This window comes from Cynocephalus volans, chromosome 9 (assembly GCF_027409185.1).
Source record: "Cynocephalus volans isolate mCynVol1 chromosome 9, mCynVol1.pri, whole genome shotgun sequence".
Classification (NCBI taxonomy): Eukaryota; Metazoa; Chordata; class Mammalia; order Dermoptera; family Cynocephalidae; genus Cynocephalus; species Cynocephalus volans.
In genome coordinates, this window is record NC_084468.1 from 65,911,543 (window position 1) to 65,938,082 (window position 26,540).

Below are 26,540 nucleotides of genomic sequence, written 5' to 3' on the forward strand. Positions count from 1 at the left end.
GCTCTAATAAAGCAGGAGGGGCGGCGGCGTGGGGGGAGCAGATGCGGCCGGCTGCGCGCGGGAGCCGGGCGCGAGCAGAGCGCAGCCGCGAGGGAGGCGCGGGGGAGGCGAGCCGGAGCCAGGGCGCTAGCAGCAGCCGGTGTCGGCGGGGAGCACCCGGGCGCAGCCGGAGCCGCAGCCGCGATGGCCGTGGCCGTGGGGAGACCGTCTGTGAGTGCCGGGCCTCGCCTCCCTCGCGCGCTGCTCCTCGGGCGCGGGTGGGGACCACGGCGGCGCCAGGCAGGGGCTCTGGATCGTGGCGGCGGTGGCTGTGGGTGTGTGCGTGCATTTGGGCGCGCGTCTGGGGCCGAGGGAGGGTGAGGAGCCCAGACACTCAGTTACTACGTGATGCAACGGCGTGTCGCTCGTCGTACCCCTATTCCGGGGATGTGGATGAAAAAGGACCCCTCTCCTGGGTTCCCGTTAAGCGGGTTCCTTTAGCCGCGGCATCTCTCAGCCGCCTCCCTCTCCCCGCGCACACCTTCTCCCTCGTGACAGTGGAGAAGGGCGCCGGGTGCGGGGGTTTCCTGCCGGCTCCCTCGCGCCGAGGGGCGGCCGTGGCGTGGGAATTGTGAGCCGAAGCGCGGTGTCCCACTGCCGTAGAAGCGGTCGAAGGGTGGGATTTCCGTGGTGGCCTCCCCAGTGCATTGTGAGAACCCGGACGCCCTCAGGCATCCACCCGGGCGACCGGGCCCTGCCCAGGATGTGGACAAAGCCCCGGACACACACACACACAAAGTTTTCAAGAGGCCCCTTGTCGGGGCGGGTGGAAGCATTGAAATGCGCTGCGGCCGGAGGGCCGAGGAAGCCGCGCCGCGAGGAAGAGGAAGGAGGGCGGGCGCGTGGAGAACCGGGGGCCCCGCGGCCGGGGCGGAGGGAAGGATGCGCTGCCCGAGTGTGTGGGCCGGGCGGCCGGGCAGGGGCTGCGTCTCTCGGGGTGCAAGACTCCGGCCGCAGCGGAGCGGGAGTTTGAGGGTGCGGTTCGGAGGCTGCCCCGTGTCCCCGGGTGAAAGGCGGAGGCGAGGGGCGGCGGCGGCCTTTGCTTTCTATTGAAAGGAACCGAGCTGGGTGGGAAAGGCGTAATCCTCTTCCTCTTTCCCTTTTTCTTGGTCGATGTTCAAAGTCCATGTTCGCCTCATGGGCTTTGTAGGCGCCTCGGGTGAGGTCCTTCCGCGTCTTCCACCTCTTCTTCCCCTTCCCAGCTGTGCAGCTGCAAGTGGAGGCTTGAGAGATTTTGTAGTTCTAGACAAGTCTTGCGGAGGCACTGGAAGCTCTGAAACCCCAGAAATGCAAGGCTGTGCTCTGACTCCCGGCCCTTTCCCCTCTCCCCTCCTAACTCTTCCCTAGATACCCACGCCTTTTGCACCCCCGCGCCCCCGCCGCCGAAGTTCTCAGGGTCCTTCTGAGTTAGGGAACAGCAGCGGTGTTTTCAAAGACATTTTCCATGGCCAGAAAATGTAGAATATGTGCAGTGGTGATATGAAGTGTAACTGTGGGTCTTTTAGGTCTTTAAAACTCTATTTAATGACATACTCTTAAGAATTCTGGTCTTCTCTTGCACGCAAATTGTGCTCTTGATAATTAGTGGTCATAGATTGTTGTTACCGAAGAAATTTGCATAGTTTCTGGGTTAATCCCTTTATTTTTCTGGTGAGGAAATTGAGGTCCATTGAGGTCAAGTTTATCTGGTTAAATTGCTCCTCCGTCCTCCCCTCCCCCCTCACTTCCAGGGCATAGACTCAGAGAATTAAAACAACAATATCTGCTTTAGATAAATTGGCAAGACAGTCTAGGAATGCAAATATTCTGTGTGGAGAGTGTCTTTTTCAGTAACACCTATTGCTGGCACATTCTCGAAGGGTTGGGGGAGGTGGAAGAAATAATTTGTTGCACATTTTCTATAAATTAGTTAGTTCATATATGTCAGTTAAATAGGAACAGTATGTGTATTTAAGATATAGTTGTGTGGCCATAATCATATCCAACACCAGGTCTGCCACCCATATGTGAGCTTAATCCCACAGAATTCTTGTGTAAGAAGATACACATTAGATACCCATTAGATAATAGAGGAGATTTTTAAAAACTATATGTTTACAGAGGAGGTGACTTCTTTCTGCACATTCTCTGTTGCTGGAAATAAGATTAAATTACAACTTAAAAACAGAATTTTTTTCTGAGTTGTATGGGTGATCAGAAATTGACTACAAAGTTGAAAGTCTTTTAATACACTACAGAAAAACGTGATCACATTAGCAAGGAATTGTTGAACTGTTTCACTTTGTTCATTGGGTTACTGTCTTAATCTTCAAAACAACCCAGTGAGTGCAGAAGATTCTCCGAGTGATCTGCACTGCATCTTTTTTTTTTTTTTTTTTTTTTGTCTTTTTTTGTGACCGGTAATGGAAACATAACCCTTGGCTTGGTGTCGCCCGCACCGCGCTCAGCCAGTGAGCGCACTGGCCATCCCTATATAGGATCGGAACCCGCGCCGCTGCGCTCCCAGTGCCGCACTCTCCCGAGTGAGCCAAGGGGTCGGCCACTGCACTGCATCTTTAACCTTGGTATTCTCTGCCCGGTTAGTCCCCTTATCTATTCTATGATTTGAACAAAAGAAAGGAAGGGTTTGCTGAGGGAAAAGGATCACTCCAAAGCTGATTTATGTATGAATGGAGTTTCCCTCGATACTCCTTTGAAGTAAGATTTTTTTAAAAAGTTGTTTAGGAAAACATGAGCACATCTCCTTTCCCTACAAACTGTCTCTCCCGTCCAGATTAAAGAAAAATTCAATCTAAGTAACTTGTTCACAGTTTTAGAAATTCTTGAATTGGAACATCTTAGTGTCATATCCCGGGTATACGTGACATTTTGATGGGCAAAAATGATTGTATGTCGAATGCTGTGTTTCCTGTCTTATGAAGTGGTTATATTCAGTTACAACCATTTAAGCCTCAAGGCTAACTTCAGATAGGAGGGTACCTTAAAAAAAATTGTGGAAAAATAGAATTGAAAGATAATATGAGTTTAAGTGGCTTTGTTGTTGACTGCAAAACAAAAGCTTCAGTTTAATATGATACTGTTTATTTCCATTTTAATCTCTAGCCCTAGCTTCTCCATTTCTCCACTGATGGTTTTAAGGCTTGGCCCTGAGAAGACCCGGAAGCACAACTGCTGTTTCCAGAGTGTAACTGATGATTAGCAAGAGCATTTCCACATCCTACCCCCTCTGCTGGGATGTGTCTACATTTTGGACGAATTAGTAGTTTTGCATCTAAGTTGTAGGGCAGGTATTATCTTTGTTTTAAAGGGACCATGATAATTTACTCTACCTAAGAATCAGGCTTTATGTAGCTGATCCACTCTCTCTTAAGGTGTGGTGTTCATCAAGATGTGGATTCTAGGAGTTCAAAGCAACGATAGAGGTCATTTGGTTCAGCCTCCTCTTCATTGCAGAAATATTTTTTCCTTTATCTCTAACAAAAGGTATGTGTTTAAACTTTTCCAGTGGTGGAGATTTAGCTATGATATCCTTCAAGAAATGCATTTAATTGTTCTTTCTGTTGAGCCAAAAGAAATGGAAAACCAAGTTCACTATTCACGCACTTAACCCTATTTTTATTGAGTGCCAGGTACTGTTCTAGGTTTCGGGGATACAGCAGTGTACAAGAGAGAAATTTCCTTCCTACCTCAAGCTTTTATTTTCTGAGAGATATAATGTCTGTGTGTATTAAGGTGACAGATTTCAGTGGAGTGTGTAAAACATTTAGGGAGAAGGGGAATTATGTGCTTATTGCCGAGTCAACAATTATGATTCAGATAGAGGATTTCATCTCTCAGGGGATCACTGTAGACAATTATCTAAAGCTTTGTCTATCTTCATCTTTGGGGGTTGGGGTAGGGGGAAGGAGGTACTGACAATGAAATGTTATTTTTCCTTGTTATAAAATTGCCATTTCTGTGTCTTGAGGATGTGGTCCCAGATGGAGAACTCTGGCTGGTGTACCTGGAAAAAGATTAATGGAGCTGAAGAATGTCCAGGGGAGCAGCATCTAAATCATAAAGGGGTTGTGATCTAGGGGGTGGTTTTTAAAAATTAGAACTCTTTAGTCAGTGGTATAAATTACACACATTGAGGCTCTATAAGCAATTACTAAGGAATGTAAGAAGTAATTGAGGTGTAGTAGTTCTGCCTTTTTAAATCTTTTGAAACTGTAGATGAATTTTATCTTCTAAATTATCTTTTTTAAAAATGATATGTCTACACTACAGTGAAAATTAGACTCAAGGAATTGATTCAAAGAACAAAACTACCCATATCCCACCATCTCGATATAATAGCTCTTAGATTGTTTATGTATTTTCATCAACTTTTTGAGGTTTATATCAGCAAACATAACCCATCTTGAATAAACTGCTACTTAAAAACTAAATTGTGTTTTGGATGGGCCTTGTCCGAGCATTTGAACACTTTTATAAGGGAAGAAACAGTACTTCATGTTTGGTAATGGGCCACTCTATGTCTGTGTCTAGACAAAGGAATAAATAGTTGTGGGACTGTGCTATTTGCATGATTTGGATGGCCTACTTTGATTGATTGCCAGAAGACCAAGTGTTTATACTCACTGATGATGCTACACTAATAGTTATTACCGGGTTTATACTCTGGTGCAGGGGTACAGAGTTTTCTGTGCCTGTTTCTCTTTATATACCTCAAACTTGGTTGGGGATCGAGGCTGCTAGTAGTTTATTGTTTTATTGAGATCTGTCTTTAATAGCCTTAGCTAGACTTGTCTAAACTGGGATCATCAAAGCTGAACCATTATTTAAACAAAGACCCAGCAGATCTAAAGCCTTTTTCCCAAGGAGACCTACTTTACAATATAATGGATACCCCCTTTGTTTTGCTTTTTTAAAAATCCAGATTGACAGAAAACTGCTGTCCAACTAAACAATACCCTCCCTGACCCACTCAGGCCCTGCTGGCAGCCCATCAATGCAGCTGCTGTTGAATATAAAAACAATACTTGGGCTAAGGTGATACAGACAGGCTTCTAAAAAGAATTTTTTGAGTGATCTGAAATAAAATTTGTATCATCTCAAACCTGGCCTGAGGAGTCTGTTCCCTGATATGACTAAAGCCATGGCACTAGAGCCACCATTTTTTAGGATTGGTGGCAGTGAGTGTGAGCATGTTGCTCAAGTCAAATGATGCAGGAAGTCCAGTTGTGTGGATATATTCTGTCTACATGCTGGCCTATGACCCTGTGGGATGGAGTGGAATGTGTTTAGAGAGGGGACAGGCTCAGGTAGAGAGTTTGGAAAGACATGCTCTAAAAAGAACCTCTTTGGTACCTAACAAGTGGAAGCTTTGTTCCTGCCTTTTTTTTTTTTTTTCTCATTTATTATGCAAAAAGGAAATTAAAGTATACATAACAGAATTTACCTGCTTGCTTTTGATAGTTAACAGTCCTTTTGGGAAGAATTTATGATTTTCTTGCTTTCTAGTTTATTTCTTTTAGAAGTAGAGTCACAATAAGATAAGATAGCTTATAAATTGAAAAACAAAATCACCCTCAACACCCTAGCACATCAGTAATCCTTCTTGGCTTTCTAATCCATATGTTTTTATCAGACATTTCTATGTGCAGATGCTGAAGTTATGGTGGTGAGTACTTGAGGTGCAGTCCCTGTGGCTCTTAAGAAGTCTCTCTGTAGGATGAGTAAGCAATAGGATTTAGCAAGGAAAGTGAGGCAGGGAGGTGGCTGTGTAAAAGTGTTTCTAGCCAAGAGAGCAGCGAGTGTGAAGCTCTGGAAGAACCTCATAAAGCAATCCAGTGTAGCCAGGATATCAGTATTCAGGTTCAGGCATAGAGACCGGACAGACATGAGTCTGGGGAGGTGGGAAGAGACTAGATCATCCTGTGCATTCTTTATAGACTTGTATTTACTATATAGCTCTTTAAATACTTTATGTCATATCCACCCTTTGCCTTCAACTTAAGATATCCCGGATTTTTGAAACTGGTTGATGGAAGATACTGAAAATCTGCAGAGTACTAATTCTTCAAGATTCGGTAGAGTAGAAGGGAGATGAGAAAGGATCTGGGAATCGATGTCTTTCATGCTTGAATCGAGCCCTTAAAGAATAGAGGAAATGAGGACTGAGGAAGGACATAGAGAAGGAGGAGGGATCTGGTGACAACATACAACAACAACAACAGGTCTTTGTCTAGTCTGACGCATTGAGCCTTTCCTCAAGGTGAAGAACTAGAAATTCCTATTTTTTTTAGACACTGAAGCAACTGAGTCCTGAAGGGTGGGGGTTGGGGGAGGATGGTGGGACTCTTCCCACCTTGGATTTCAAGTGGCAGTCCGTGTTGTTTAAAAAGGAAATTTATAACTCATTGGATCCTGTGAGAATAGGAGAAAATTCTGTTAAAAGCCAGGGTTCCTTTAAGGCTTAATGTCTTTTTCATTCATCTCATCTCTTTGTGTACTATTTTCATACCAGTATAAATTTCGTGAATCTCATTAAGAGTACCCATTAAATTTACTCAGACCTGCTGCTGGGGGGCGGGAAGGCTTGCCCGAGAACCTCTGTGCACAGAAAGCCTGTTCAGCATCTCGATTTTTAAACTTATTCTATTCAGATTATTGTCAAGACAGTTATTATACTTTATCCTCACAAAATACCTAAGAAGTAATGTAGACAAGGAAACTGAGGCATGAAAAATTTGTCACCTAATCTGGTACAGCTAGTTAGTGAATGGGAGAGTTATTAAGCTTTTGAACCAAAGGCTCTTAGACCAACAGGCATATAGACCTACCATCTGTATCAGCTAGTTAAGGCTAAATTATATTGAGGTAACAAATTGACCCCAAGTTTTGGTGGCCTACACAGCAGAAGTTTATTTCTCACCCAGGGTTCTTTCTGTTCCATCCTCTGAGGCCTGCTCCATGCTACACTGACTGCAGGACCAGCCTGAGGGAGCATGGTCTGTCTGAACATTGCCAGCCTGGTGGTAGAGGACAAAGAGACATGCTGAACCTTGAGCTGACTTTTCAAGCTCTTAGGTCACTTCCATATGAATTTCATTGGCCAAAGTATGGTCACTCCTTAATTTAACAGGATGGGGTAGATAATCCTTCTGTAGAGAGTAGCTCTGCGAGTCATTTGTCCAAGCTTGATGGCCATGGGATGGGGAAGCAGATCCTCCTCTAGAGAGAGGCAGTCAAGATTTTGCATAATTGTTGACCACAGTATCCTAGTCGTGGAATTTACTATGAAGGCAAGCGTCTTTATTATCTTTTAAAAATTCTCTCTGTCCGTAATGATTTTTCTCACTCTGTATTTGTCCTATTCTGATTCCAGTTGGACACAGTAGAATGGTGTGTGTGTGTGTGTGTGTGTGTGTGTGTGTGTGTGTGTGTGTGAGAGAGAGAGAGAGAGAGAGAGAGAGCGGGAGAGAGAGAGAGAGAGAGCGGGAGAGAGAGAGAGAGAAGCAGCTGGAATGAGCTGAAGGCAGAGAGTGTGTTCCTCTTCACTCATGACCAGCTTCCAGTGGCGGCATCACCAAGTAAGTAATGGGGGACGACCTTCTGAAAGACCTTCTGTGCTGCTCTCTGGTGGCCCCAGCTGTGGGACTGTTCTCTCTGGGAAATGGTTTGAGGCCATCAGGACTTCCAGCTGCTTGACAGAATTATTTCTCTTGGGGTGCTTCCAAGTCAGACCTTTCCCAGCCTGTCTGTTCCTAAACACGGATGCCTCTGACAGCACCCGTCTTTCCCTTGCTTTGTTTTCTCTCTATGGAGAGGCACTAATGGGTAGCATTTTGCTCAAGAATGTGGACTTCGAAGCCTGGCTGATAAGGTTCTAGGCCATCTGCTCTACCATTTAACTAGCTTTGTGACTTTGGGCAAGTTACTTACCTAATCTGTCAAGTGACAACAGTATCTCCCTCAAAGAGTTACAGATTAAGTGAGTTAATGCACACCAAGTGTGCACACTCATTCCTAGATTATTTGTCCTCAATAAAAGCTAGTTTTCTGGGGGCAGTGAATGCTGAAATAATAACAGCTTTATACTGAAGACTGGGCTCAAACCAGAACTACCACCCTACCTCAACCCACCCTATAAGAATGGAGCATTTTCCCCTTGCACACCTGAAACGTGTAGGCTTCGCATTTTTTAGTCAGAGCATACTTTTGAGGTGCAGATTAAACATGCAATCAGCAAAGCTTCCACTTACCAGTGCAGGTTTTGGTGATTTTTCTTTCTTTGAATTCCTGTAGTGATTGCCTACATTACTTATGTGTCATCCACATATCACTCCACCCCCCTTTTAAGTTAACTTTTAAAAATAAAAATGAATTATCAAATATCGTTTTTTTTTTTTAAAGGGTATTACCATAAGCAATGTATTCTGCTAGACCTTAACCACATTTATGCATTCTTAGTCTATATTGCCAGACTTAAGGAAGGGACTACATGTTGTGCATTCCCCACTAGTAAACATTTGATGGAATGAGTGAAAAGTCATCTTTCGGATCAATTGGCTGACACTTGCATTCGATGAGACTTGTGCCAACCCCACATCCTCTCAGTTCACCTTTTCTTTCCAGCTGCTGCTGTGGGAACCTCAGCTAGGTGTAGACCTCATTTCTCCACTTTCTGTACCAGGCTCCTCTATATAGCCACTTGGGTTCTGCTGAGCACATAGGTTTATTCTGACCCATGTGCATATCTGGATTTCCAAAGGAGTTACCATCCCATAGGGCAGCCCTTGATTGATGGGTCTGGAAGCTGGTGGGTTAATACTTCTCTATTTTGTCACTAAGTTGGACAGTTCTGAGGTATAGTCTACATGCTTTATCAGGGGGTCCTATATGGGTCCCAGCCTCAGCCCACAGAGATGATTAGCTCCATAATCACTTCAGAATGGCTTTCCCTCCTTCCCTGTTTCTGTCTTTCTAGTCTCCTATTCCTGTTCGCCTGGATCACTTCCCCAAATAACTAGATACTTGCATCTAAGCCCTTAAGTCCTTCCATTTTGGAGAAACTGGGGTGAAAGAAAACACCTTGTTTTCTGGTTTGGGGCTCTTCTATTGCTTTATGCAAATAAGGGAGTATGAATGTTACTTTTACAACATGCTAAGCTATTCTTTATGTTGAAAAAAAAAGCTCAAAGCAAACTGAACTTTTACCAGGTTTCACTACTATTTCTTGGAAGGCAGACTTCAAATTTTTGTAAAAACTGGACTCAGAAAAGAAAAAAAATTGAATGTGTCACCTAAACTTTTTCTATAATTTTCATTTCTATTTCTTTGGAGTGGAACTCTCATACTCTGTCAGGCTAGAAGTGCTTGCTTTTGAGTGTGTAGTGTCTACTTTGTTCTATAACTTGTTTAATTTACCTATTTCAACTCAATTACATTTTTTATATTCTAGCACTAGATACAAAGTGAGTGGGAGAAACTGTGGTTTTGGTACATGAGCTGTGAATTTGGGTCAAAGCTTAAAACTTTTGAAAAAATCAGAGAAATTTTTGGGCGTACACTGTGTAGATTAGAAAAATAAGGTAATAACTCTCAAAACAACTTTAATTAGCTAATATTGAGCAATTTAAAGGACCCAGATTAACTTAAGTGTTTGTTAAGAGTTTTTAGGATAATTGTTGAAATGATCACATCACTTTGTTTGAGCCTAGCCCAGAGGCAGTTTGTGAGCATGCAGTAGAAATCCTTGGACTACGTAAACCATGCTGATTCATTCTCAGGTTCTCTCCCGATTTGTTACCTTTGCTCTCATTCTTTGAGGTGTTTGGTTTGACTTCTTATGTGGGTGGACAGTCTAAGACTTGTACCTTGGCCTGATGGAATAATTTGATTGCTTATCTATTACATAACTCTTTTGTTTTCAAAGCCTTTTCCAATCCTTAGTCAACCTCTTAATCGCTTTCCCCTTTAGGGTGTGTTAGATGGTCTGGAGTTGAAGCACAGTTTTATCTCTGAGCCCTGTAAAGAAGACTTTTAGTTTTTGGTGATCAAATTTACCCCATTCAGAAAATACAATTCCAGGGTATTTTATGAATTTAAGGCAGCCATTGAAATTACTAGTTAATTTGCTGCCACTGGCTGTTGCTCCAAAGCTGGCTTTTAAGCTGTGTGGAAGAGGACCTGAGTCTAAATTGAATTTTATTACCCAATCAAAGCAAATGAAGACTCTTATTGACTTTATGTAATGGAGATTTATACAGGTATATTGGGGAGTTGCGGATACTGCTAAATATTGCTAAATCTTCTCTGTCTTGAAGATCTTGTGTTCTTATTCCTCAGTGGCTTTTCCTGTTTTTTGTTCATTAAGTCAACACACACTGAGCCTCAACTAACACTATGTACAAGTGAAGATGTCAGAACTGTCTTCCTTCTCACTCTCCCACCAGACCAAACCAGAACTAGAATCTGTCTTGGACAGATGGATCTCTTGGTCACTAAGGTTCAAAATCTTAGAATAGGCTTGAATTCAGGGGTAAGCTACCAAGTCTTGTTTGTCATTCCTTCCTCATGTCTCAACAACTCATTCATGATCATACATAAGCAACCAAATGGATATTTGAGGACCCTGTATGTTTCTAGCACCATGCTCCATGTTGGAGAGTGAACAATTTAGTTGAGGAGAAAAGATAATGCTCAGGTAATGCTGAACTTCGACAATTCGGAAGGTCTTGTCAGGCTCTTCTCACCATATGCAACTCTCCTCTTTCTCTTAGATAGTAAAAGTTGGGAACTTGGCTTAGCTTTCAGAAAGAGTAGTGCCCATTTTACTTCCCTTTTCTTCCCTCTTTATAATGTAATTTGAAGAGCATTGGAAAGGTAACCTCCAGCCTTCTTTCCTCCCAGGCTACTCTTAGAAAGTTATTCTTTTGGTGTAATGCTGGGATAAAAAGGGCATACCAAAGGGAATTGGAAAATTGTATCAGGATCTGGAAGGACTGTTTTCAAACTCTCTGCCAGATTAATTTGTACTCAAGCCCTTCCCTCTATAAAACATTCTGACTGCCCAGTATGCCAAGTGCTTTTGACTAGTAGAATCTTCTAGGGTACATGTGCATTTCTGTACCTGCCAACAGAGTTGTATGCTTACAGGGTTGTTTGTTTTCAAACCTGGTTTTTGCCAGTTATAGAAATCATTATAATCGCATAATTTAATTTAATGTTCTGTAAATCTCTGAAATATAAGTGCAAAATTCGAGTTGCCTCTAAATTAGATGTTTTGGAAAGATTTTACTAAAGTTGAGAATTTTGCTAAAATAAAACTATTGTGAATTTAATATAGGTAAGATAACTGTAAAAAGTTGGAGAAAAATTGTAAGGAGCTAGAAAGAATCTGCACTCAGATTGCATAGAAAATACTTTTAAATTCTGGCTCCACTTTGAAGAAACAAACTAGAAATTATATATGATGTCTATGGGTTTGTGCTAGAAAGACAGCCTTATTGGAATTCCTCGGACCCATTATGATGCAAAAGCCTGGGCCTTTTGTCACAAAATTGGTGAGTAAATAAATGTGTTTAGATGTTTTAAGGTAAAATCAAATGTATAGGCTATAACTTTAAAATTCTAGTTTTTGAATGCCTTTTATGATAAATTGCCCAACCTCTGCTCCTAATAGCCTCGGATAAAGGGACTTGCACTTAATAAAACAACCATCCCTCCCAGCTTCTGCTCCCCCATTTCCATATTCTAACACATGTGCCCTTTGGTTGAGGATCATTGTGTGTATGGGACTATCCCCACAGAGGAAAATAGGAAAAAAAGGTTGAGAATTACTGTTTTGTACTGGGTTGAGATGCAAATATACAACGCATCATTATTTAACTTTTTTTACACCCTGAAGTAAATGGTTATCAGTTTTGTTGGTTTGTTTTTTTCTGATACCAGATGTTGGGAAAATAGAATAATTATTATTATTATTTTTGTGTGGTTTTGTGACCGGCCGCACCGCGCTCAGCCAGTGAGCGCACCTGGCCGTCCTTATATAGGACCCGAACCCGCGGCAGGAGCGCTGCTGCGCTCCCAGGGCCGCACCCTCCCGAGTGCGCCACAGGGTCGGCCGGAAAATAGAAATAATTTAATCAGGCCCCCTCACCTTAGGTACGTTTGGGGGTCATGCAGTGCTTTCTTTGTAAATAAGTTGTGTGTGGGTGGAGTTAATGCACATGGGTGGTGCCATGGCTTGGCTGGTGTTGACTGCCTGGGGTGGCCAATGTGTGCGCAGCCATGCTTTCCAACCTACGGCTTCCAAGGACCTGTTTGCTGGTTACCTAGCTCATGGGCTTGCATGTGAGGGGTCTGGGGACTCAGCCTGGCGTGTGAAGGGTGTGTGACCCAATTTGGAAGGGGCTTAAGGGGTCTGTGAGCTCCAGACCCAGCCCTAGCTCGACACCAGATTTTGAGATAAAAGGACACTAGAAATATTACCTGTTTAATTAGTTTCTCTTAGGTTAGTCCAAAATAAAGGGAAATATGGTTCTGGAGGCAAAAAAAAAATTACATTTTGGAAAGGCAAGGTTATTTTTGTGATCCTTAAATTCTTTCTTTGAGATACACATTCAGGAACACACACATAAACACACGCATGTATGCACGCACCTGTACACGCACAAAATAATGGATTACTCAAAGATGTACTCAATCTGCCTTAGAGGGAGAAACTATCTCATTATATGTAGATGAAATCTGGGGCCAGTTATAGTCAGTCCTGGGATTTTGCATTCATTCAAATGCCTTGGCTTTTTGGCCCAAATGGTGCATTCCAGCTATCCTTGGCTAATCTTTCATCCACAATTTGATTTCTTTTTTAATCCCAACCACGAAAAAAATTAAGCGTTTTAAAAAAGCATGTAGAAAGTTGTTTTTCTATTCCAAAATGAAGGGAGTAGGAGGAGAAAACTTAAATTGGAAGTTGAAATGTATGATTTCTCCATTTCATAAACTAAAACTGGAGTCATTTTCAGGCTTTTTGTTTTTGTTTTTAAGTATACTTTTCGAATGTTACTGCTAACTTGGACATTGGCTTTGCCACTAAATTCATTGCATACACCATAGTGATTCCCTGATTGAAACTGTGCAATTCCACATATTTTTCTTGTGATAGATTTCAGTAGGTAAAAGTTGATCTTCACAACTTTGTGATGTTGGTTGATTAGATATTATTCTTGACCCAATACCTTCAGCCCCTATCAGAGATGATCTTAAAGCCAAGCCTTCTGACTGTTGGTTATACCCTCGTCATACCTTATAGAGATAGAACACTAGGCTGTATAGAACAGCGCTGTCAGATAGAACTTTGTGTGATGATGGAAAATGTTCTACTGCTGCATTGTCCAATATGGTAGCCACTAGCCATAAATGGCTACTAAACGCTTGAAATGTGGCTGGTATAGCTGTGAAACTGGAATTTTTATTTTGTTGAATTTTAATTAATTTGCATTTAAACAGCCATATATGACTAGTGGCTACCATATTATATTTGTATAGTGCAGCTTTAGGAGTATAGTCTAGAAGTATTTATAGTCTGATCTTTTTCTTTTTCTTTTTTTTTTAAGAAAAACTTTTTTATTAATCAAAATTCCAAACATATTCAAGGTTAGAGAGAATGGTATAAAGAACCTTCTGTCCCACCACCCAGTTATTAATTCATGGGCAATCTTATATCCTCTATTTCCCATTCTCTCTTACCTCCTCCTTACCTTCTCCCGCAAATTATTTTGAAGTAAATCTCAGGCACAGTCTGATCTCATTTTAAAAGCCATGCTGGTCACTTGAGGAAAGGAGAGGAATGAATCTGTGATTAAAACAAACAAACAAAAAAGACAAAATATATGGATGGTAAAAGCTATGGATTTACAAAAATAGGTAATGAGTATATAGATGTGTGATATTCTGTGTGCTTGAACTATTTCATCACCATCATCATAGTAATAAAAAGCCAAGTTTGAAATCAGAAATGGAACAGTTACTGTGCTAGGCCTCTCTTACCTGTGCTTATATTGAACTTTGGGTTTATGCATAATTTAGAACACAAACATTATTCATATGCAATATTTATCATTGAGCTTCATTGAATGCCAGCAGTGCTGTAGAGTTGTGGGACCTTTAAAAGGTGGAAAGAAAGCTGAGGATCATTTTTAGGCCAATCTCCTCAGAAAATTTAGCTCCAGAGAGAATTTCCAACTGAAATAGCTTGATTTGAGCTCACCTCAGTGGTCCAGTGTTTTCTGTATGCCACACTTGCCCCACCAACTAATTCACCGAGTTAAAACTTGCAGTGCTAAGTCACTCTTACTTAGTTTTTTAAAGAGCAGATTGTTATGACCTCTTTGAGAGCAGAGGTGTTATGCTTAAGTCTACTTGCGGTATTGTAGATACTCTTGTTGGAGAGAAGTATTTCTGTCATTAACAGTATAAAAGAGTCATTTATGAAATTTCATCTTTTGGACTGAGAAATTATGCCTATTACTGGTGGAGGTTATTATAGGAGATGCCTGTTTGTTTTCTTTATTCTGTTTATAAAAGGAGCCCTTGTAGCAAGCACATTTTAGTTATGTGGATACATTGAAGGAAATAATGCTTTCATCAATGATATTTAAAAGTGCATTTTCCTCACAACATAAAGCAAGAATTGTTGCTGGGCTTTTGTAGTTGAATTTAGGAACTAATAATGATTTTCTTTCTTATGATAGAGTGCAGAATATGTATATTCTAAATTTGGAACTCTATACTTAGGATCTCAGGATTTAAGGGGAATGAATTTGTTTGGGTCAAAGGATCTTGTATCATCAGAAATGCTCCCATGCCTTGTCTCAGCTGTCCTATTGATGGAAAAAGATAATGCGCTTTAGAAGAAGAGCTATATTGAATTTTCCAGCAACATTCTGAACAACTGCAAGCCTTCAGCTGCAACAGGATGCTTTCTCTCCAGTAGAGTCTGCTCGTTGTGTTCCCTCAGTCTTTTGTTAACCATGTTCCTGGGAGAAAGGGAAGGTCTTTGTCTAATCTCATCTTCTGTGTTGCAGTTTGGTCCCATTTGCTTTATTCTACAGTTAGTAGAGATAGCGAATTGTTGGATAACACCCTATATATTAATTTTATGGCACTGACTAAGATTTATGCCATTTTTGCCAATAATATTCCCATGAAAAGAGCCTTATATCCACTTGACAATAGACATTTGAATCCATGGTAGGCTCTTAAGAAGAAGATTTGGGAAGATGTCAGTCCTATCAGTTGTCCTTTTCATGCAGGGTAGACACAAGAAACTAAGGGTTTCAAAACGACTATGACCTGATTAGGCAAATATAGCAACTATTTTCAGCAGAGAGGGCACAGTTTTAGTGTGAGTAACAGTTTTTCTTAAGTGACTTAAGTTTATAGATTTTGCAATGCTTTTATTATAGACCAAATTTAAATCTAGCATTAACACATCTTGAAAAAGAAAACAAATTTATGTAGTCTAGATCTCAATGCTTGTAATTTATTACAGTTGAAAAATGCTTAATGTGATGTAGCCATGACATTAATGAGAAATAGAAATTTATCTTATGTATTCTCTTTAAAATAGTTAATGATCAATAGTTTATCATGGTTCTGGTAGGCTACAATTGGGTTGTGTATTGAATTATTGTTGGCATGGTAAGATAGTAAGGGAGTCAAATACATAAACCATCTTTGACCAGGGTGAGCTTCATTATTAGCTCATTTATTTGAGGTAGAAAAAGTACCAGAAAAACAGCTCTCAGATTCTTCAGTTAAACTGCTGTAACTGGGCAAGTACATACTGCCTTTTGGCTCTGGCTAGAGACGAGGGCCTACTGGTGCCATAGTCTTCAATATTTCAAGAGAAGATGGACATTTAGAATTTGAGGTGAAATTTCTCCACCTGCAAATGTTGGCAGCATTAAATCAAATATTTAAAAAATACAGTTTGTTGTACCCATAAACACATTTGTGGGTTGTCTCTGCCAATTTGCAAACTGATTTCCATTGGAAATAATTCATTTATTTTTCTTGTATTCGAATAAAGCAACCATTAAAGTTTTGTTTTGTTATTCTTTTTAGAATGCTTTAACATTTGTGGAAATGTGCTTGTTTTTAAAATGGAAGTGAAGCAAGTGCTTGATCTGACATGAAAGTGTGGAAGTAGTTTGAGGGCAGCACCAAAACTTTTAAACTCTTTCCTTAACAGGATCTCTCCATACAGGTTTGGGCCACAGGAGATCAAATTGGGAGAAATAGAAGCAGTTGATGTTGTGTTGTGAGCAGAACCCGCAGCAGAGGGAGTGGTAGCCAAGTCAATGTGCCTCTGCAAAAACATGTGCTATATATAGCGAATGGGGTTGGATTTTTTATTTTTGGCTGAGGTCCAGTGACAGTTAATGGCTGTTCCTATAGGCTGTGAAATTATGAATTTGGTGGTAGGATGGTATAAAATGCAAGTGGATATAGGCAGGATAAGGTCTGTTACCAAATTCTAATATGTTGGTAGTTCAGGAGCCAGGAGAGAATTTAGAGGACACCTAAATCCAGGGCCTTCCTTTAAGATGAGGAAACTGAGGCCTGGGGAGTTAGGTTGAGGCTTAAATTTCTCACTAATCCTTCCCTGCCCAGCAGAAACCCAGAACTTTCCCTTCTTTTTCTCTGTTCTTCTTCCCGCCTATAAAAAAATGTATCTTCTGGGAACTATTAGTGACAATTACAGTCTTAGAAAAACAAAAAAAGGCAAATGGTTAGTAAACAGACTATTTAGAAAACATCTTCCTGGGGAGTTGATTTAGACTGTCTTCCTAATTGTTTGAATATTTTTATGGATAAAATTTCTGTCCTTAACATATGCATTCTGCTTCTGTACAAGTCACTTGCTAAAATAAATGGGGGAATAAACAGAGTAGCATGGCCAACGCCATTTTAGGCGGCTCTGCCATTTTAGCCTGAAAAGTCCCTATGGGGAATCCAGGGTGGGGAGAGGCTACAGGGCTACCCACAAAATTAGCTTATGGATCGCTGGCTTGCTTGCATTGGCTAGATTGTGTCAGGTGCGAAAAATTCCCGCCTACCTAAAAATAAAAGCTGCAAGAGGTTTCAACTCGGGGCTGTGCACTTTGATTGGCCTGCATAGCCCTGGCTGCCAGAAATAAACTCTTTTCCCTTTCCTATCACCCGGTTCTCGTGGGCAAATTTCTTTTACCCGTCGGACGTTGGCCATAACATTGTTTTTGTATGAGTTTTGATCCCTTTCTTTCCAAAATCCTACTCTTTCAAGTTTTTAAGAAGCAAAAAACCAGTTAGATCCTTAACAGTAAAAAAAAAAAAAAGTGTCAAAATTGCTGTTAACTCTGCAGAATTTCCTGGTGGTAGGTTGAATCACATGAAATAGTTGATATTCAGCCATGTCTGAACTACAAAAATGGTGGTTTCGTACGATTCAAGATAGTAGCTTGAGCACAAGGGTAATAAGGAGTCTTGGGGTATCTTCCTATTCTTAAAAACATCCTTAACGTTTTACACGGTCATTGAACATTCAGCCCCTTTCAATTTATCCTGTTCAGACACTTTATGCCAGAGCGTTTTTATTGAGAAATGTGGAATTGAAAGTTAAAGGTTCCATGTGCACACGTGGAACAGTCTTCCTTCCACATGTTATGTTTGGCTGGAAACAGCTCCCTTTCCCTGAAGAAAAGACTTTCCAGCTAAAGTCAGATGCTGGATTTGTTTCTAATTTTTTTGGCCAACAGAAGCAAGTTGGAAATGGAAGTGCTTTTCATGCTCAGTCCTGGTCAAGAGCTCGATAGTTTCATATACAGATGTAATATTACAACTCATATTGAGGATCTATTCTTGAAAACATTGCCTTGTTGTTATATCCTTGTGATTTTGATTTGGGGGAGGGGGTGAATGGACCCACAGGAAGCAATGTCATAAACTTTAGACCTTTTCTTCTGCTAGTTTTCTAAATCGAATCCACTGAATATTCGTTTGGTCAAACTAAATTTTATAAAAGAAGTGGCATTTTAGCATTTTGGAGATTACAAAAATAAGTATAAAATAAGAGACATTTCAGCCTAACTTTGAAAGTTATGGAAAAATTTGAGATGTTATGACCTCTGAATCATATTTCAGGCCCCTAACCAAATAAAATAAATCTTTGACTTTAGGCATCAAGGGAATTAATAAATGTATGCATACTCATTTTTCTTAAGAGATTAGAGAAATCCACCCAAAGTCAATCAATAGGAGTAAGCCAAACTCTACCAACTTCATGGTTCATCTTAAAAGATCAGGGTGTACCATAGCTAAATAAACACGATTAAAGACCCATCACAAACAGCAAGTTGGAAGTGGGATTTTTCTCTACTACTTTAAACCAGAGGGCTAGTTAGAAGTCACTTATGACATTTTCAGGCCCTTTCTGACCATTAGTTAAAAATTCAAATGCTCTATTCCAGTTCTTAAAAAGCATTTCATAGTACTTTTGTACAAACTGTAGAACTGAAGGCCCCTTTTGTTGAGATAAAAGTTTTTCCAAAGAAAAAAAGATATTGAAGAGGCTGAATCTATTTTTCCCCTTTAATTTATTTCTGCAAAAATGCCCTTCCATACTCTGTTCCCTTTAGGGTAAATAAAGGCTTAGCTCCCCAGGATAGCATCCATGCCCTTCCATGACTTGATGCCTTCCTTTCCATAACCCCCATCAGGCTTCTTGCAGGGCGCTGTATGTGTCTCCTTCTCTCATACCTAAATGCCTTTCTCCTGGCCTCTTCTGCTCTCTACACGTACTCATCCTTCAGGACTCTCCAGCCTTCTTAGCTCTCTCCCTTACCCAGGCAGAGTTAGGAGGACATATTTTCTGAATTCCCATTTATTTCAGGCTCCTTGTGACAAGCAGATAAGCTTGTTCTACCATAATAGTTTTCATGCCTTATTCTTGTTTGTATCTTAAGCACAGCATAGAGTAGTGGCTGGCACAAAGGAATTTTTGAATGAATACTTCAAAAGTAACTGTGCAGTTACAGTCTCAGGTCTCTTCCTATGTAGAGGGACTTAATCAGTAAAAATTGTTGTGGGCATAACATACTAGAAGATTACAGAACAAAGAATTTAACCATCTGCTAAATTTTCTCCAGGAATTCTCACAGTTATCAGTATTTAGCATTTGAGCACTGACAGCGGGGGGCTTTGCGGGACTGAGAGTGAACACAAGCAATGTGTTAAAGATTTTAATTTTCACTTAACATATTTCTAGTCTCAGCCCAAATTTTATTAGCCCTGGATTGCTCAGACCATACCAAGTATAATTTAATTCACTCCTATCAGTCAGAAAACATTGCAGGGACCGGATGAGATAGCCTCAGTAAACGGTATAGGTAGTTCTCTTTGATGCTGTATTCAGAGCTTTCCCCTGGGCTTATTTTTCCTAATAATTGAAATTATATGTATAGCAATGATCCCCAAAGCTTTTTTGTATGGAAATTAGTGGACTGCTTTCAATATTTTCATTTTCATCACTTATTACCTTCCAGAGAACTGACAACATGGTTGATGAAAGTTCTAGAAACAGTAATGTGACAGGTGGTTATTCATAGGTTTCTTTGTCCTGTAGAAGTGGGGATACAGAATTCATGGCAAAATAAGTATTTATGTTTGAAAAGTTTATATATGATATCTATATGTATATCTTATATAAACATGCTTAAATGTCTAGCAGAACTGACATTGAATTGTTAGAGAAGTACATCTTAAATATTGTCTATTGTGGAACTGCTTAATGTGGGTAAAGCTGTACTAGGCACTTCATATTATCTCAGTTGAAACTACAACAAACATTTGATATAGACATTATCTGCTTTTTATAATTAAAGAGGCTTAGAAGTAACTTGCCCAAAGTTATTCAGCTGAAAAGTGAAAGAGCTGGAGTTTTTACTTCTGACTAACTCTCAGCCAACGCTTATTACACTATTGCATGCTGCTTTATTTTTTATGTTAATTACAGAGAGATTTTTTTCAAGGTTATCTATCACTTAAGAGATTCAAATACTAAATTTAAAAATAACACATGGACTTCATGGAGACCTGCCTGAAATGTATGTTTGTGAAAGGAAACACTAATTATTTTTAAAGTTTAAATACTTTTATGCATTGTTTTGGAACAGAATACCAAGGTAGTTGTTTTATTATGATCTTTGAATCTTGCTGACTGTATCATAATACTTTTGAATATGCCAAGCCTTTTATGAGCTTCTTAGAAAGGTAGTAGTCACTTAGGAAAGTGGAAAAAAGAAAACCACTTCAAAATGGATATGACTTTGGGGCTATTCAGTAATACCACCATTCATCATGAAAGAAGACCGGATGAGCCAGTGAAGGTCTGGGTATGAAATGCCAGGTGGTTGTCACAGTACTTCTGACCCATCAAGCTCTGCATGGTCCTTTTTTTAAAAAACAGGGCTTTTAAAATATGGGGATGCAGATTACTTTTCTAAAGTAATAGTGAAGTAAAGATGGCTAATGGCTCAAAAGACACCACAAGCTCTACATGGTTATGATCCCCAGCTACCATGATTTCATGAGGTTGGACATCTTTTCTTATGGTTATTGGCCATTTACATTTATTTCTCTGCCAATGATCTGTTCACATCCTTACTTTTTTTTTTTTTTTCTTTCTATAGAACTGTTTTTCTTTATCCTTCATTACATGTGCAAATACCTTCTAGTCAGCCATTTATCTTTACTTTTGTTTTTGGTGTCTTGTTATACAGGAGCTTTAATTGTGCCATCTTTTCTCTTTGGTTTGTACCTCTGGTGTCTTGTCTTAGAAATCTAGTTCACTCTTCACTGAAGTTCATTTAATTGTATTTAACTACTGTTTTGTCTTTTTCAGTGGTTTAGAGGGGACAAGAATGTAGCAGTTCATTCATTCAGTGGGAGATGTCTTGAACTAATAAATTAGAAACAACTCAAACAGGAGATAGAAAGGAAACAGCTTGGAATCCAGGGCATGAAAAGGAAGAGAGCTCAAGAATCCAGCCCTTTTTATAGGGGGCAGGCATAATGCCGTGTGATTCGAAGAAACATTTATGGGACAATGAACACGTAAATTGTAATTAGCAGTTGAGTACAAACTAAGTTTAGGTGGAAGACAAGCCAGGGAGTCCTTTCAGTGATAGGGTCATTAAGATGGTTGAAGTTTGCTGTTTTGGTGAAGAGATCCCATTTAACAGTCCTTTCAGTTGAGTTATTTCCTGGTTTTATAGATCAAGGTAAAGTTCTCTTATAGTTAACAATAATAAGCAATCATATTGAGCACTCTTTCTATGGCAGGCACTTGTCTAACCACTTCATATGCATTATATCTCATTTAGTCAAAGAACAGTCTTGTGAGTAGGTGTCTTTATCATGTCATTCTACAGATGAGAAGACAGGCTCAAGAAGGCTAAATAATTTGTGCAAAGTTCACAGCTCATCAGTAAATGGTGTCACAATTTGAACCAGTTCTTTCTAACCTCAGAACTGCCCACATGTGATCATTATACATTTTTTAAAATAAAAAGTATATATGAAGATACCAAGTGGTTGAAGTCAATGACTGTGTCTGTTCATAAATAAGGCTGTATCAAGTTTCTCCTGGTATGCCATGAGAGTGTTAATTGCTCTTAGTAGAAGTGAGAAGTTTTTGCAGGACTTTACCACTTGAACCCTTTTTAAAAAGTCAAAGCCCCGTCCCTCCTGGGGTCCCTGCTGTCCTACACTGGCTTTGCTACCTCTGGGTTGACCAGTGTTGGTCTCTCATTCTAAGCTCTGGCCTTGCTCCCCAGCAGCCCTTCATTCAGTCAGGTCCTAGGTAAACCTGCCTGTTACTGTGTGGTGTGAGGGAATTGGATATAGCTTCTCAGCGTGTGTGTACATGATACAACACACGTATGTGTGGAGCAGCTGCACAGCATGCAAGAGGGAAGCAGCACAGTTGCTGAGGGTCAGAGGATGGCCATCTCCCCAGAGCCCCTCCACCAGAAGTTCAATCCTCCAAACAACTCAGCATGTATTTCATCAGACCATCCCAAACTTAACCTTCCATTTTGGTGAAAATTTGTCTCCTGGTTTTTGTGTGGCATATATCAAGCAAACAGGACAGAAACTACAATTTGTTTATATGGGAAATTTCTCAAGCTAGTCACTGGTGTAATTTCATAGTGTAAAAGCGGGTTACAATCTAGGCTTTGTTACTTACCTGCTCTGAGACCTTGGGCAAGTTTCTTTGTATCTCTGTGACTTAGTTTCCACATATGTAAAATGAGGGTGATAATATCTATCTTACAGGCTTGTGAGGATGTACTTTAATACATATAATGCACTTAGACCAGTGCCTGGAATGTAAATAGTACCATATGAATATTAGCTAGTTTTATAGATTTAAAGCAATAAGCCACTATTTCCAGAGTAGTGGTCCTTTTCAGTACACTTCACGGACATCTTTATATTCTTAATCTCTGATAGTTTTGGTGAATTGGTATCAGTTTCACCTCCCCCTGTAGATCTAGGCATTTTTGTGGTCTCTAGAGAAGGGTTCGTTTGAGTCCCAGAGTGCTGCTTCTGGCTTTGCGTCTGTCCTTTTTTTTTTTTTTTTTTTAACAATCTTTTGATCATTAGATGTTGTCCTCTCATTTAAGCCTGAAGAATTGGGTTCTCTCCCCTCTGGTACTGGTGGTTTCCAAAAGTTCTACCCCTAGGAGCTGAAATCTGGATTAAAACGTCCTGGATGTCCTGTGTTGACATTCCCTGCATCCTCTTCCTGTTGTCCTCTTCTTAAAATTACCCCTAAGCTGTGGACCTTGTCAACTGCTTGAACGTTGACATTCTGCCAATCTCTGTACTAGATGTTGGGAAGGCAAAGTGAATACCACTTCAGGTTTTTGTTGCTTGGGGTTTCATAGAGTGTCAGAGCGGGAAGGACTTATAAAAAAATAATTTCATGCAGCTCTTTTATTTTACAGAGAAAGAAGCCAAGGCCCAGGAGAGTAAGTGACCTGCTTAAGGCCCACAGACTCAGTGTAAGACTCTGCTTATACTACAAATCCAAGGACAGTAGAACTAAGGTGTTCTAAATAGGTAGTTTGTAGGCAAATTCTTCAGTGGTTTCCCTTTGTGCAGTGGAGAAAACCCAAACTCCCAGTCACTGATCTTGTGTTTAGGACCCTGGTCATTGGTTAATTGTGGTGAAAAGAATTTCACAGTTTTGAGCTGGGCTACAGATGGAATGAATCAAGTTTAACTTAGGTCCTCAGTGCACTTGGATATTTATGGTGAGCTACCCTTTGTAAAAAATGTGAGCCCTGTAGAAGGCTCGTATAACACAGCTCGGGGTACTGTTGGTGCCGCTTGTGCGTGCACTTCCAGCCTGTGGACTGAATAACTAATGCCTTACAGACAATGAAGAACACTGTTTGAAAACTCTACCATCCCAAAGTGTTTACTATGACAGTGTCAGTTTGGGCCATTTTTGGTTAGTGGTATACATTATACCAAAACAAAGTACTTCCTGTAGCCATTTCCATGGGTTTTTGTTGCAACTTCAACCCACTTCTATTATTATTATTATTACTATTACTTTAAGTTTTAAAAATATTTACTTATTAATTCATTTAAAATAATAATAAACTTATTACATAATAACAGAAATAACATTTTATGAAAATTAACATTTTTCATACCAAATGATTAGTGGGATGAGATGCATTTTTTTTTTCATTTATTTTTTTGGTCGTTGGCCAGTATGGGGATCTGAACCCTTGACCTTGGTGGTATAATGTGGTGCTCTAACCATCTGAGCTAACTGGGCAGCCTGAGATACATTGTTTTACATTTTTGTAAATCTCTTTAATGTCTGACTTAACAGTAGACAGTTGGGTCTTCAGATCTGCTTTTCATTCACTCTGATGCAATGTGTTGTTTTGGTTGAAGTACATGCCTCACACAAAGATGTGGTTGGAAAAGGAGGAACTTGTATACCCCTAAAAGGTTCCTGGGGAGGCCCCAAGGATCCCCTGACCACATTTTGAGAATCACTTCTTTAAAGTAGCTCTTCTATCCTCTGTATCCTCATCAATCCCATCCCAGGAGAAGCCCTGAATTTCTTGATAGATGACTTGGAGAAGGAAGCGAGCACTTCTATTATTTTGGAGTTAGGATTTCTAGTGACTGTGTCCTGATAGTGGTGTATAAGGTAACAGTATAAAGAGAAACAAGAAAACGATTTAATGCAAATTCAGAATAGTGTTTACCTCTGGTGGGGGCATGGAGGGTGAGGAATGCCACCACGTAGGGTACTCTGGGGCTTCAGCGCTCTTGGTAATGTTCTGTTTCTTGGGCTGGGTGTTGGGTATGTGGGTGTTCGTTCTATTTTTTTTACATGGTAAGGGTATGTTATAAAAGGTTATAAATATAAGTGTCTACTCATATATTTAAAAAGAGCTCTGGTTTTTAGTGCTTGGGGAAACTAAATATGTTCTTTTCTTTATTCAATCTTTTCTGCTTTTTTGGCTTGAGTCTCTTGAATTTTTCTAGGCCCGATTTAAAAAAAACACTCATTTTGATACATGGGTTACCCATCACAGTTATTTTTCACTTCCTGTACTTGTGTTAGTATAGGTCTGAGGCTTGTGATTCCCTCACTGTTGTATGAATGAACAAAATTGGAGACTCTCAAGCAGAAATATGGGGCTAGAATCATGAGATCTCTTGGTGTGGGAATGTCGGGTAACAATAGCTTCCCACTCTTCTGAGCCTTCTGGACCTTAAGAGCTGGTTGGTTGTTGTGCTTTCTGCTAGAAAATAGGCTGGTTTTGTGGTTTCAAAGCTATACTAAAGTTGTACTTCTTGGAAAGGGTAACCTGCTATTTGACTGTGTTTGGATCCATCCCACTCTCTATCTTACCTTCTCATTTGGCATCAGTATTTTATACTTTAGTTTTGATGACCAAATACTTGTAGTAAGATTTTATTTGAAGCTTAATACCTACCCTAATTTAGGCTCTGGCAATCTTTCATTTCTTACCCCATTGCCAATGATAGAACCCCATAGTTTAAGAACTAGAGACTGCTTTTATGTACCCATCCTTAATGGTCCTTCTGCCCCCATTGGTGTTACAGATGATGAAACTGAAGCCCAAAGAAGTGGTGCTTCATTTCATTTAAGGCAGATCCTAGCTGGAATAGAATTGGAAGCCCTGGAGAATTTTAGCTATGGAATGTAATGGTTAAAGTAGCTTTGTATGTGTGTGCTTATTAGTTTTAAGGGAGGTTGAATCCAGCTACACAATATGATATGTAATGAGGTGGAGCGAGAAGCGTACAGTATTCTAAAGAAAGCATATTTGATGGGAGAGAAATTTAGGCCATAGGAAAAAGGCTCAAGAGGAAGCAAGTACTAATTTTTATTGGAGAGGGAATATAGTATGAAATAATATGTGACTTCAAATTTATTAAAATTTGTTTTTAGAATGCATAGTTAGGGCCGGCCCCGTGGCTCACTCGGGAGAGCGCGGGGCTGGGAGCGCCAAGGCCGCGGGTTCGGATCCTATATAGGGATGGCCAGTGCGCTCACTGGCTGAGCGCGGTGTGGGTGACACCAAGCCAAGGGTTACGATCCCCTTACCGGTCACAAACAAAACAAAAACAAACAAACAAACAAAAAAGAATGCGTAGTTATTTGTTACACTTATAGAAATATTGCCTAAGTAGCTGCCATGTTAATATGGTTTCAAGGACCTGAGTAAACTGTTTGTAATGACCTCATGGATTGTCAGGAAATCAACAGAACAGGTATTTGGTATTGGTGCCATAGTGGCTGGTGGTTTGAACATTTGTTCCAAATTGCAAGCTGCAGAGAAGTGCAAGTAAAGGAATGTGAGTAAGATTAAAATACCTTCAGAAATGTGAGTTTAAGTAAATATTATGTTTATTAAGTGAAACAACATAGGAGAAATGCTAATGCAACAACTAATGCCTAGCTCAGGAGAGGCTTTAGAATCCTGAGTGTTAGTTTCCCTGAGAGTAAAAATATTACTAGTTTTTGAAGGTTCATTTTTTAATATAAGCTCAAAAGAAATAAGTAATGGTGTTCCTTTGGTAAGTCAACAGATATATTTTTTTCTTTAGTCTAATCTTATATCTGGGTAATGAGCTTTTTGGCCATCCCCTCTAGAGACAGGGTGAAGGAGTGAATTCGAAATGTCCTTCATCCCAAAAGCTGTACTTTTTTTTTTTTTAAGGATAATTAAGCTCATAAAATGGCTCACCCATTCCTTGCACATAGTAGGTAGGGGTACAGAAAATATTTCTTCTTCTCTAGCCCTTACTAACAAAGTTTTTTTTTGGCAGTACAACCACATGCATGTTGGTTTGGCCTATAAGAGGCTAAGGAGGAAGCGGTGGGGATTTCTGATGTGTTA

General features: G+C 40.2%; 1 protein-coding gene and 1 long non-coding RNA gene across 6 annotated transcripts in view; one reads left to right on the forward strand and one right to left on the reverse strand.

The window, feature by feature from the left end:
* The first annotated feature begins 52 nt into the window (after window positions 1-52).
* The window catches only part of SEPTIN11 (septin 11), an 83,126-nt gene continuing 56,638 nt past the window's right edge, over window positions 53-26,540 (forward strand). For all 5 annotated transcript variants that reach the window (XM_063108543.1, XM_063108544.1, XM_063108545.1 and 2 more), the window contains exon 1: window positions 53-210. In XM_063108543.1, coding sequence (XP_062964613.1) covers window positions 184-210 — 27 coding nt within the window. In that variant the 5' untranslated portion in view covers window positions 53-183. The remainder of the gene's footprint in view (window positions 211-26,540) is intronic.
* Window positions 3,654-26,540, reverse strand: part of LOC134385555 (uncharacterized) — a 36,936-nt gene continuing 14,049 nt past the window's right edge. Inside the window, exons 2-3 of the long non-coding RNA XR_010024411.1 lie at window positions 13,780-13,885; window positions 3,654-4,042 (exon numbers count right to left, since the gene is read on the reverse strand). This is a non-coding gene — a long non-coding RNA (uncharacterized LOC134385555). The remainder of the gene's footprint in view (window positions 4,043-13,779; window positions 13,886-26,540) is intronic.